Source organism: Ovis canadensis, chromosome 3, assembly GCF_042477335.2.
Source record: "Ovis canadensis isolate MfBH-ARS-UI-01 breed Bighorn chromosome 3, ARS-UI_OviCan_v2, whole genome shotgun sequence".
Taxonomy (NCBI): Eukaryota; Metazoa; Chordata; class Mammalia; order Artiodactyla; family Bovidae; genus Ovis; species Ovis canadensis.
In genome coordinates this window covers 162,539,606-162,553,102 of record NC_091247.1, presented here as the reverse complement: position 1 = coordinate 162,553,102, position 13,497 = coordinate 162,539,606, and the positions used below count along the sequence as shown (strand labels likewise).

The 13,497-nt window shown below is 42.7% G+C and overlaps 1 protein-coding gene across 4 annotated transcripts in view; it reads right to left on the bottom strand.

The window, feature by feature from the left end:
- Positions 1 to 13,497, bottom strand: part of PPM1H (protein phosphatase, Mg2+/Mn2+ dependent 1H) — a 309,775-nt gene that overhangs the window by 197,838 nt on the left and 98,440 nt on the right. For all 4 annotated transcript variants that reach the window (XR_011255961.1, XM_069584754.1, XM_069584755.1 and 1 more), the window contains exon 2: positions 9,237 to 9,402. Coding sequence is in view for 3 of the 4 variants with exons in the window: in XM_069584754.1 (XP_069440855.1) it covers positions 9,237 to 9,402 (166 nt within the window). In the remaining variant the exon portion in view is untranslated. The remainder of the gene's footprint in view (positions 1 to 9,236; positions 9,403 to 13,497) is intronic.

Here is a 13,497-nt window from a genome sequence, read left to right as displayed (position 1 = left end):
TTCAACAGTATGTGAATGGAGAACTTCCAGATGTTCAAGCTGGATTTAGAAAAGGCAGAGAAACCAGACATCAAATTGCCAATATCCACTGGATCATAGAAAAAGCAAGAGAATTCCAGAAAAACATCTACTTCATTGACTATGCTAAAGCCTTTGACTCTGTGGATCACAATAAACTGTAGAAAATACCAGACCATTTAACCTGCCTCCTGAGAAACTTGTATGCAGGTCAAGAAACAACAGCTAGAAATGGATATGGAACAATGGACTGGTTCCAAACTGGGAAAGGACTACATCAAGGCTGTATACTGTCACCATTATTTAACTTATATGTAGAGGATATCACGAGAAATGCCAGGCTGGATCAAGCACAAGCTGAAATCAAAATTCAGGGAAAATATCAATAACTTCAGATATGCAGATAACACCACCCTTATAGCAGAAAGCAAAGAGGAACTAAAGAGTCTTTTGATGCAGATGAAAGAGGAAAGTAAAAAAGCTGGCTTAAAACTCATCATTCAAAAAACAAAGATAATGGCATCTGGTCCCATCACTTCATGGCAAATAGATGGGGAAACAATGAAACAGAGACAGATTTTATTTTCTTGGGCTCCAAAATCACTGCAGATGGTGACTGCAGCCATGAACTTAAAAGATGCCTGCTTCTTGAAAGAAAGCTATGACAAACCTAGGCAGCATATTAAAATGCAGAGACATTCATTTGCCAACAAAGATCCATGTAGTCAAGCTATGGTTTTTCTAGTAGTCATATATGGATATGAGAATTGAACCATAAAGAAGGCTGAGTGCCAAAGAATTGATGCTTTTGAACTGTGGTGTTGGAGAAGACTCTTGAGAGTCCCTTGGACTGCAAGGAGATCCAACCAGTCAATCCTAAAGGAAATCAGTCCTAAATATTCATTGGAAGGACTGATGCTGAAGCTGAAGCTCCAGTACTTTGGCCACATGACGCTAAGAGCCGACTCAATGGAAAAGACCCTGATGCTGGGAAAGATTGAAGGCAGGAGGAGAAGGGGATGACAGAGGATGGGGTGGTTGGATGGCATCACTGACTCAATGGACATGAGTTTGAGCAAGCTCCAGGAGATGGTGGACAGGGAAGCCTGGTGTGCTGCAGTCCATGGGGTTGCAAAGAGTTGGACCGATTGAGTAACTGAACAACAAACAACAATAACACCTTTCAAATCAGAGGAAAGAAAACCTAGTAATGGTGATTAGATCCCACAAATCATGATCAGGTAAGTTTAAAAGGCTTTGGTGTACCTATATCTGATTCTTGTTGATGTATGACAGAAAACCACAAAATTCTGTAAAGCAATTATCCTTCAATTAAACAAATAAAGTGGGAAACAGGCAGGAGGATACTGGGGAAGAGGGTGTTGCCCTCAATGAGCTTACAACATCTTCTCTAAGGGATGACCATGTCTTTCAGAAATGCTGGCATTCTAGATTCTCTTCTTCCCAAGCCACACACCCTATGTCCCCAAACAAACAGTCAGAGGCGTAGGAATGTTGACAGGACTGTACATTGCCACAGAGTATCACTTTCCTACTTGCCTGACGCTGGGGTTAAGTTTCTTCATACAGTTAGGACCCAATGTGATGCACGAACAGGTAAAGCTCATCCCTAACCTGTCACAGAAAACATCCTTCTCTGTTTCACATCCACTTCATATCCTGAGATCTCAAAACTTCTCTCTTCCTCAAAAGAGAAATGTTTTTTTTTTTTTTAAATTTCACTAATTATATCACTAAACTCTAAATTTTAAAAAACTGGATCCATTATTGAGTATTTTTTTAAGGAAGAATAAATAACTCACCATATTTCCTTGCATTTCTTCAGGCTACAAATCTACAGCACAGACCATCTTGAAACTCTTTTCCTTCATCCATTCCAAATTTTATGACTATTTCCGAACAAGGCTTCTTCTGCCTTTGACATTTTCCTTTATATTTAGATGGAACCTGAAATTAATTTGTATTTTCTGTCCTAAGTAAGGTGCTGCTCTTAAGAACTCAGCCAAACACAGGAAACAATGTTCCTTTTAGCAAATACCTTTTGGAAGTTAGGAGAGGCAAAATTATCTACCAAATATTTTTTACAGTTTGTTTTAAACCAGAAGAATTGATTTGACTCACTTGGCTAAAAGACTGCTTGTACTAATAGGATAAAATAATTCTCCATAAGGTGGCATGAAGGATGGCTTAAGTTGACATGTTTATACTGTGCTCAGTTGCTCAGTCGTATCTGACTCTTGGCAGTCCCCTGGACTGCAGCCACCAGGCTCCTCTGCCCGTGCAATTCTCCGGCAAGAAACCGGGCGCCTCCTGCATCTTCTGCATGGCAGCGGGAGTCTTTACCACTGAGCCATGTGCACACGGCTACATTTAAGACAGCTTTAATGTTTTTTAACTTTTTATTTTATATTGGAGTATCCAATCCCAAAGAAAGGCAATGCCAAAGAATGTTCAAACTACCGCACAACTGCACTCATCCCACACGCTAGTAAAGTAATGCTCAAAATTCTCCGAGGCAGACTTCAGCAATATGTGAACCGTGAACTTCCTGATGTTCAAGCTGGTTTTAGAAAAGGCAGAGGAACCAGAGATCAAATTGCCAACATCCGCTGGATCATCGAAAAAGTAAGAGAGTTCCAGAAAAACATCTATTTCTGCTTTATTGACGATGCCAAAGCCTTTGACTGTGTGGATCACAATAAGCTGTGGAAAATTCTGAGAGAGATGGGAATACCAGACCACCTGACCTGCCTCTTGAGAAATCTGTATGCAGGTCAGGAAGCAACAGTTTGAACTGGACATGGAACAACAGACTGGTTCCAAATAGGAAAAGGAGTACATCAAGGCTGTATATTGTCACCCTGCTTACTTAACTTACATGCAGAGTACATCATGAGAAACGCTGGGCTGGAAGAAACACAAGCTGGAATCAAGACTGCTGGGAGAAATATCAATAACCTCAGATATGCAGATGACACCACCCTTATGGCAGAAAGTGAAGAAGAACTAAAAAGCCTCTTGATGAAAGTAAAAGAAGAAAGTGAAAAAGTTGGCTTAAAGGTCAACATTCAGAAAACTAATATCATGGCATCCAGTCCCATCACTTCATGGCAAATAGATGGGAAAACAGTGGCTGACTTTGTTTTTCTGGGCTCCAAAATCACTGCAGATGGTGATTGCAGCCATGAAATTAAAAGGCGCTTACTCCTTGGAAGTAAAGTTTTGACCAACCTAGACAGCATATTAAAAAGCAGAAATATTACTTTGCTGACAAAGGTCCATCTAGTCAAGGCTATGGTTTTTCCAGTGGTCATGTATGGATGTGAGAGTTGGACTATAAAGAAAGCTGAGCACCAAAGAATTGATGCTTTTGAACTGTGGTGTTGAAGACTCTTGGATGGCATCACCAACTCAATGGACATGGGTTTGGGTGAACTCTGGGAGTTGGTGATGGACAGGGAGGCCTGGGGTGCTGCGGTTCATGGGGTCGCAAAGAGTCAGACACGACTGAGCGACTGAACTGAACTGAGTTGGTAATGCTATCTAACCATTTCATCCTGCACTGTCCGGTTCTCCTTTTGCTTTCAGTCTTTCCCAGAATCAGGGTCTTTTCTAATGAGTCAGTTCTTTGTATCAGGTGGCCACAGTATTGGAGTTTCAGCGTCAGCATCAATCCTTCCAAGGAATATTCAGGGTTGATTCCCTTTAGGACTGACTGGTTTGATCTCCTTGCAGTCCAAGGGACCCTCAAGAGACTTCTCAATACCACAATTCGAGAGCATCAGTTCTTCAGCACTCAGCCTTTTTTATGGTCCAACTCTCTCACATCCATACATGACTACAGGAAAAAACCAGAGCTTTGACTATATGGAGCTTTGTCGGCAAAGTGATGTCTTTGTTTTTTAATGTTGTCTCAATTAGCCATAGCTTTCCTTCCAAGGAGCAAGTGCCTTTTGATTTCATGGCTGCAGTCACCATCTGCAGTGGTTTTGGAGCCCAAGAAAATAACATCTGTCACTGCTTCCACTTTTTCTCCTATTTGCCATGAGGTGATGGGACCGGATGCCATGATCTTAGTTTTCTGAATGCTGAGTTTTAAGCCAATTTTTTCACTCTCCTCTTTCACCCTCATCAAGAGGCTCTTTAGTTTCTCTTCACTTTCTGCCATTAGATTGGTCAGTGCAGTTCAGCTGCTCAGGCGTGTCTGCCTCTTTGCCGAATGGACTACAGCACACCAGGCTTCCCTGTCCATCACCAACTCTCGGAGCTTACTCAAACTCATGTTCATTGAGTTGGTGTTGCCATCCAACCAACTCATCCTCTGTCATCCCCTTCTCCTCCTGCCTTCAATCTTTCCCAGCATCAGGGTCTTTTCCAGTGAGCCAGTTCTTCACATCAGATGGCCAAATTATTGGAGTTTCAGCTTCAGCATTAGTCCTTCCAATGAATATTTAGGACTGATTTCCTTTAGGACAGACCAGTTGGCTCTCCTTGCAGTCCAAGGGACTCTCAAGAGTCTTCTCCAGCACCACAGTTCAAAAGCATCAATTTTTCGGTGCTCATCTTTCTTTATAGTCCAACTCTCACATCTATACATGACTACTGGAAAAAACCAGAGCTTTGACTAGATGGACCTTTGTTGGCAAAGTAATGTCTCTGCTTTCTAATATGCTGTCTAGGTTAGAGTGGTATCATCTGCACATCTGAGGTTGTTGATATTTCTCCCGGCAGTCCTGACTCCAGCTTGTGATTCATCCAGCCCGGCATTTCACATGATGTACTCTGCATGTAAGTTAAATAAACAGAATGACAATATGCAGCCTTTTTTGTACTCCTTTCCCAATTTTGAACTGTTGTTCAAAATTGTTGTTTCATACCCATTTGTCATGTCTGGTTCTAATTGTTGCTTCTTGACGCCTTTGCTCTTACTACTGCTTTACTTGGAGCGTCATCATTTCTCATTCAGATTTCTGCATGAGCCAGACTCCTAAGTGTCCCAGCTTCTAGGCACGCTATCCTAGTCCTCTCAAGTCAGCCTCCCCACTGTCATGAGTCTGTTATACCCTGGTCTAAAGTCGTTGTTTGAAAGTCCAGTTTTTCAGGGCACTGAGTGACTCTCACCTGTGAATGCGGCTCACTGCTCTGGTCTTATATCCGTCCAAGCAACTACACATGCCCCCGACCTAGGAAGCCATGCCCCGTTGCTCCCATGCCAGCCTAGCTCTGCACATGTGCACTCCCTCCATCAGGAGCTCCCCTTTCTCTTATGTGCTTGGTTAATTCCTATTCAATTTTCAGCACAACAGCACAAATGTCACTTCTTCAGGAAGTCTTCCTTTCCTGTCTCCCCAGCTCTACTCAAGGCGGGCAGGGACTGTCCTGAATCCATCTCCTCAGTCCCAAAGTCCCAGTGTGTAGACTCAGAGCTCAGCACACATTTACTGAGTGAAGGATGAGAATCATAGGGGGAAGGCGGAGACCTACCTCACAGGTGTTCTGCAGATGCTTTCTTGCACTGGGCCCTGTACTGTCACTGCCCTTTCCTTGGTGCCACCATATATGACTCATGGGATGTCTTCAGATAGAAAAAACCACTAGCCTCTTTTAAGCAGTATATTTAGTGACCTCCGCTAGCAAACCGTTCATTCAGCATAGCAGCCAAAGTCCCGATAGCAGCCCCGAGGTCCTACCAGACTGCCTCTCTCCCCTATTACCTTTGACAGTGTTACCTATAATCCAAAGGGTTTTTTTTTTTTTTCCCGGTCATGCTATGTGGCATCTTCCCTGACCAGGGATGGACCCCCGAGACCCCTGCAGTGGACATGCACAGTCTGAACCACTGGACCGCCAGGGAAGTCCATTGCCTGTAATCCAGGCTACTACGTCTGTTCCAGCTGCATGGGCCTCCTAGCTGATCCCTGAGAATGGCAGGCCTGGTCCTGCCTCAGATCCTTGCAGCTGCCTAGGGTTGTCAGCATGCTCGTCCTCCAAAAGCTGTGCTTTCAGGTCTCTGCCCCAGTGTCACCCCTGACACCTCCTTTAGCCACCCCTGCACCTCACACTCCCTATTATTCCTGCTTCCCTACTTTGCTTTCTCCAGAGTGTTTATCTGCCCATGCTATGCATTTTGTTTGTCTCCCTTAAAGAACACAAGCTCCCTGAAGGGAGGGACCGTCCTCTGTTTTATTTCCTGCTGAATCCTCAGCATCCAGTTCCTAGAACACAGCCCATGCTCACGAGTCATCTGGCACACGAGCCTACGCTCTTCAAGGTTTTAGAAAGAGCACAAACATCAACAACGAAAACAGACAACCGAATTCTAACATGGGCAAAGGACCCGAACAGACGTTTCTTTAAAGAAGATATATGAGGCCAATAAGAAGTTCATAAAAAGATGCTCAACATCCCTAACCATGGGAAATATATACCTACAAATGAGATACCACTTTGCACTCATTAGGGTAGCTATTATTGTAGAAAAACAGGATTTAACAAATGTTGGCAAAAATGTAGAGAAATCGGAACCCTTGTGCACTGCTGGTGGGAATGTCAAATGATGTAGCTGCTGTGGCAAACAGTATGGTGGCTCCTGAAATTACTGAACAAACCGCCATATCACTCAGCAGTTCCACTCTGGGTATATACCCAAGAGAATCAAAAGCACGGACTCAAATAGGTACTAGACACCCACGTTCACAGCAGCGATGTTCATAATAGACAAAAGATGACAGCAATGATGAAGGCATAAACAAAACGGCACGTATACATATAAGAGAACACTATTCAGCCTCAAAAAGGAATAAGATTGTGACACATTCTTCAACATGGATGATCTTTGAAGACATTATGATAAGTGAATATGCCAACTACAAAAAGACAAAAATTGTATGATTCCATTTATAGGAGGTATTTGGAGTAGTCAGATTCACAGGGACAGGAAATAGAACGGTAGTTGCCAGGGACCAGAGGGGGTCGAGGGGAAAGGGAGGAAGGAATGGAGAGTTAGTATTTAGCGGGGACAGAGTTTCAGTTTGGGATGATGGAAAGGTTTAGGAGATGGATGATACCAATGGTTGTATGGCAATATGAATGTATTTGATGCCACGGAACTGCACATTTTAAAATGGTTAAAATGGTAAGCTTTATGTGTATTTTGCCACAGTTAAAAAAAGGCAACACAGCTCTTGCCTTAAAATCTAATAAGAAACCTAATATACAATGCAGATAGACGTGAAGCCGCTATGGCTAAGGCAAGAATACAGGCTGAGATGTGCCTGCCTTTCACTGCATAGCCTTGCTGCCTCCCAGAGGAGCATGGACTCCACATGAACCATCACGAAGGAGTGTCCTGGTTCCATTCTAAAATACTTATGAGCTGGTTTCACTGTTCTTAAGGAAAGGAAGTTAAATAGTTACTCCTGGCTCCACTTCTAGGAGGAACTTAGCAACAAGGAAATATGCCATCACCAACTGGCTTCCAGCCAAATGTCAACACTGTCTTTTTTTTTTACAGAAATCACTTTATATCCCAGTGGCAGAGAGGAATTGCCAGGGGAAAGAGCAACATTAAGTCACTGGCACCCATATCCAATTATCATTAATGTCTCACATTTTCTGAGCCCTTTTCCATAATAATTCAATCCTCAAAAATAATTCCATCAAGAACGTATGGAAAAAAATGTGTGATTTCCAATTTACAAATGAATGAAAATCCAGTGGGCATTATTCATAGAGGATTACAGAAACGGAACTGACTTTAGGATAATAATCACTAACATCAATCAAGGATTTATTAATGATGACATCAGCTTAGGACTTTGCATGGACTGTTGGATTTCATACTTTTAACTAGCCTCTCCCACCATAGTTGGTAATTACTATTATTATTATTCCTTTTTAGACAAGGGAAAATTGAGGCTCAAAGAATAAATAACTACCCCCAAATCGAATGGGCTTCCCAGGCAGTGCAGTGGTAAAGAATCCTGCCAATGCAGGAGACCATGAAACTTGGGTTCAAGCCTTGGGTCGGGAAGATCTACTGGGGAAGGAAATGGCAACACACTCCAGTATTCTTGCTGGGATAATCCCATAGACAGAGGAGCCTGGTGGCTATGGTCCATGGGATCAGAAAGAGTCGGACAGGACTAAGCACACACACATTGTAAACTGAATAGCTTTAAGCAACAGACTGTTTTGAACTGTCTTACTCTAGAGCACATGCACTCAACCACTATTATTTTGTCCTGCTCATCTGGGTCCCTGACTCCTTTTTGGGAGAGGCCTAATCAATGCTTCCTTCTGCCTTGAAAACAAGTACAACTGATGAGTCTCCATAGGTCACTGTGTTTTTTAACGCTAAGCTGAATTAATGCTAACAAAATAAAAATAAATGAGTATTCTTCTTAGTCACTAAGCATAAATGCAACAAGACAATATCACTTCAACTAAGGACAGGTTCCTAGGTCCTTTACAATCCCATAAAAATTTACAAACAAAAATATCCTCAAGATCATTAGAACAAATAGTCCCATCTGGGTCATCCCGTTTCACGTCTCTCTCCTGCAGGACTAAAGAATCTGATGATGGACACAGTGCTGATTGTTCCCTACACTCTGCTAAGAGCTTCTTCAGAACCTTCCAAGGATGTCTGCTTTGTTCTCCGGAAACTGGAGAGAGGAGAAATGCTTTGTGGTTTGTCAGCAGGGCATTCAGTCTGGAGGGTCACCCCATAGGATGCAAGGGCTTTGGGCCAAGTGAAACAAATATTAATTTGGAAGAGCATCAAGCACAGGCTCCAACTGCGCAACTCTAAGGGACATGTGAGGGGAGGACGGGGCAGAGTCGTAGCTGGGCTGCAAGCTGATGGCTAGAATTACTCCACACCTCCTGGGAGGCTTCTGAGGATGAGCTCCTTCACAAAAACCTTGAAGCACTTCTTTAAAACCATCTACCGCTACACATACTAATTCTTGCAACAAAACTCAAATGATGTGGGCATTTTCTCTAAGTGTTGAGAACTTAAACACCAGCTTTCCTGAACTCCATGTATCATCTTTGCTGTGAGTGTGATGCCCTGAGCCCAGACCCACCACTCCACTAACACGGCGCTTTTCTCTCTTCCATGCTGAACGTTCCACAGTGGGGCCAGAGGGTGTGGGTTCTTCTCACCCGAGGGTGGGGGTGAAGGAGGGTCTTACCGAGTTCTCCTTCAGCTGCAGCCCCTCTCCGTTGGGAAGCGAGGACCGTCTCTTGACTGAGTTCCTATTTGGGGTTGAGGTAATGGCCCCTGCTTTCTTCTTCACAGTGAGCACCTCACAGCTGGCTTGGTCTTCGTTGTGTGTGCTCTTCCCAGCATTGATGACCCTGGAGGAGAAGCCAGAAAAGCCGATCAGACTAATGCCCTATGTCATAGCTTGGTGGAGTGAACAGATTTTTCAGTGGACTTATACAAGTACATGTTAAAACATTTGATGAAGCATTGTTCAGAGCTCAGTGCACCTTTGCAGGTGTCTGATAGCTGTGATCAACCCCACTAATCCATTTCTAGTCAAAACACATGAGATAATCAGTCTTCTGCCAATTGCACTGAAGATAGATGGCTGGCTCAGGGAATTCCGGTGCATTTTTCCAAGTGATAAAGAGCAAAACCACCATCACTCTTATCAAAGAACAAAGCAGTAATTTACAGCACACTATAAAATCCTAGGGAACAAAGAAGTATATTTCATGACCACCATGACCACTTTTACTTTACACACAGAGAAGTGACTGGATCAACGGTTTATTCTTTAAAAATTATCTTCTCTCCTCTATCTTTTCTCCAGTAGAATAACACTCCTTACATTGCATCATCACAATGGACTACAGAGCATGCTGATTTGTACATGTGGCCTTATGATCTCATGGCATGTTGATACTACTTTGGCCTAATTACTAATGTTTTGCATATAGGAATGCTTCAGAAAAACATGCTACATCATTTATAAAGCTTTTTTGTGTATCAGGGGCCTGCAGATTGAACTCTTGGGTTTCAGCACCATTTTCTTATTAAGTAATGAAGCAGCAGCTAAAATAGTTTTCCCGAAAGAGAGATCTTGATTTGCCATGCTGTGTTTTCTACCCAAAACTTCAACAGTGTCACAGTAGGTGGCAGAGTGAGGGTGGAGGATATAGGCTCAGTGGCAAAGAAAGAAAGACGCTTTTGTTTTAACAGGGTAAGATAGATGGAGATCCACTCTCAAAGTGTGGTGTATACATCACTCGATTAGTCTTGTACTCCCTCCTAACAATTAATTAGAGGATAGTTTTCAAACGCCTTTTATTAAACAGTTTTACATTCTGAAAGAATTATAAACTCAGAGTAAACTGCAAAAATGGTATACAGTCTCAAGCACTCTTCACCCAACTTACCCCAAAGCAACATTTTCTATCACTCAAGAACAACATCAAAAGGAGCAATTGATACTGATCCAGCACTGTCAGCCAGACTGCAGAGCTTATTCAAATGTCACCATTTTTTTTCATATCATATGTCTTTCAGTATTGAAAACTGTAAGCCAACACATACATGCTACAGTCAAACAGCAAACAGAGAGCAAACTGAGATGTGAGAACTGTATGACCTCAAGCAGTGTGTTTTGAGCAGTTTTCTACCAAACCCTGGAATTCTATGGAGGTGTTCCTGGTGTTTTCACATTTACTTTAAATTTATTTTTTAAAGGTATAAGCATTTTGGGAAAAAATGCAATAATTTAAAAGTTCATTCCCATTTCTTACATGTAAACAAATATATGCTAGTCTACATATTTTGGGCAGCTTTGGCATAATAAATAAGCGTTCTATCTTTTCTCTTCAACTGATCGATGCCACTAGATTGGAAGGAGATCTGTTTTTTTTAAAAAGACCATTTGCAATTACTTATCTGTATGTTAAAGGGAAACAATCATAAAAGTCATCTATTATCTCTATTTCAAATTTCTATTCATTGAAACTGCTTCATCATTCTTACTGAGTTTATTATAAATTTCAACTGAAGTATATTTTTATAAACAAAAGCCTTTTATCCTCATTTTACACATGACAGTTTTGTGTAAGATTTTTAAGTAGATTGTTGCTTATAGAGTTTGAAAATCCTTGTCTTTACTGGGGTGGGAACAGTCATGTGCAAGGAGGTGGGATCCCTGCTGATCTCTATGAGGTCAAATTTGCCTCCAATGTTTATCACATCCTCTCAAGGAAGAAGGGAGGAAGAGTTCAAGGTCTAGTTTTTGGTCCCACCTTCATTCTCTCTCCTGTGACCAGGGGGACTTTTCATATGGTTTCAGAATACAATACAATTCTTAAAGACACAGGCTACCTGCCTAAGACTATTAGTACTACTATGCTTACTGCCCAAGCTATGTAAGTTACTCCAGGTGCCACAGCCAGGAAGTAGGGCAGCTGGAATTCAGTCAGGCCTCCCTTGACCCCCAGCCCAACTTGGCGGGGGGTGTGTGTGTGCGCTTAGTCACTCAGTCATAGTCCAATTTTGTATGGAAAATCCAAACGAATTTTTTGGCCAACCCAATACACAGAGCTTTGTGTCGGTCTGTGGCAGGCCCTGCTGGGACTGTGTGGGGAAGCAGAGAACAGCAGATCAGGTGAGCTTGGGTCCAGGCTTGAGAGAAAGGGGATTCTCTTCCTGCTTCTAAGGCTACTGGAGAAAGCGCCCAGAGGAAGGATCTGTTTGTCTCTAGAGCAGCCCACATTTAGTCCAGAGGTTTGCCACTGGAGCTCCTAATACATGCATTTAACTGGAGTTTTCCTTTTACATAGATTTTTTGACAAACAAACCAGGCAGAGGAAGGACATTCAAAATACCACCTGCCTCCTCTCAGTCAGTGACAGTGACTCCCAAGCAACATGAGTGGCGTGGATGGTTTGCTGGATGGTGACATTACACCCCCACGGTCACCCACAAGCATCTTTCCCAGGGAAAGCTGAAGGTGGAAGTGCAGCTGGGAAAACAAGTCCATGACCGTCATTCCCTCCATACTGTCCTCTGACCAAAATCCGAGCTTCTATTTCTGGAACTTGGCATCACCCTGACCATTGGCACCTAAACTTATGCTTTAGTTGGTGTCCTCCCCCCCCCCCCCACAAAAAAAAAGCATCGCTGATCTCCAATAGCTCATGCCAGGCTGACTCATCTGCCACTGCTCTTTTCCAACAATCAACAAAGCTACTATAATTACACAAATCACGAATCACTGTCCCCTGGAGGTGCAGTGTCTCCCATCTTTCTTAGTGGATATTAAACTCCAAAGTTGACCTAACTTCAGCAAGAGACTCTAGAAACTTTATGCATGAGAAACCCAGGGACTGGGAAGACTGTAACTTACACAAGGTCACAAGAGCTAAATGCAGAGAGCTGTGGACACACTTTTGACTTCCGGCTCTTTCTCCAGCTCTCAGTTGTCTTATTTTCCTATTGTGTGCCTATTCTTATCAGCACTTGGTTGCAAGGGCTGTCCTGCAATGACTCATCACAGCCAGGGAGCCGTGAAGAACAATCGCGGGTGGACTTCCTCTGCCATTTCACGTGAATACCGCTTGTGAATGACACTGATGAAATATTAGAAAGGCCAACCTAGAGAGAAGAGACAGCAGCCCCAACCCTGGAAGTCTATTCAGTCCGATATCTGATTATTACCCAGATGATAAAGTCATATTAATTTAAAGCCACTGCCTTTTTAAAACATACAACTGGGCTTCCTTGGTGGTCCAGTGGCTGAGAATCTGCCTGCCCATGCAGGGGACACGGGTGTGATCCCTGATCCATGAAGATTTTACAAGCTTTGGGGCAGCCAAGCCCATGCACCACAACTACTGGGGCTGTGCTCCAGAGCCTGGGAGCCACAGCTGCTGAGCCCACGGGCCATAACTACTGAAGCCTGTTTGCCTAGAGCCTGTGCTCTGCAACAAAGACCCAGGGCAGTCAAAGAAATAAAATTAAAACACACACACACACACACACACATGCAACTGTTATCTCATGTTTCATATTATTTTAAATTCCTGACTCTCTACAGCTTTAGTAGAAAGACCTGATTCTTATCGATTAACCTTGGCTTTAAAAAGCTTGATCTCCATCAACTTAAATATTTCATTTTGTTCTTCAAAGGCCAATGTTTTGTTTACTAAATTTACATAAACCTCCAATTCCTCTAAAAGTAAATTGAGAAAAACTTTCCTGAGTTGAGAAGTATCATGTGGTCAATAGAGTCAATAGTTTTTTTTTATGTGAGCAGCTATATTAGTAGCTACATTCTCTGCTTGTCCCAGGCTCCAGGAAAAAAGTCAGCACTATCTTGAGATTACCTGGAATGACTCTGAGGTATGCTTTCTTTATCTAAGCAATACTCACCCATGATACTTATTTTGAGGATTTCAAAAAAAAAGTGTTGCTGGACCATGAAT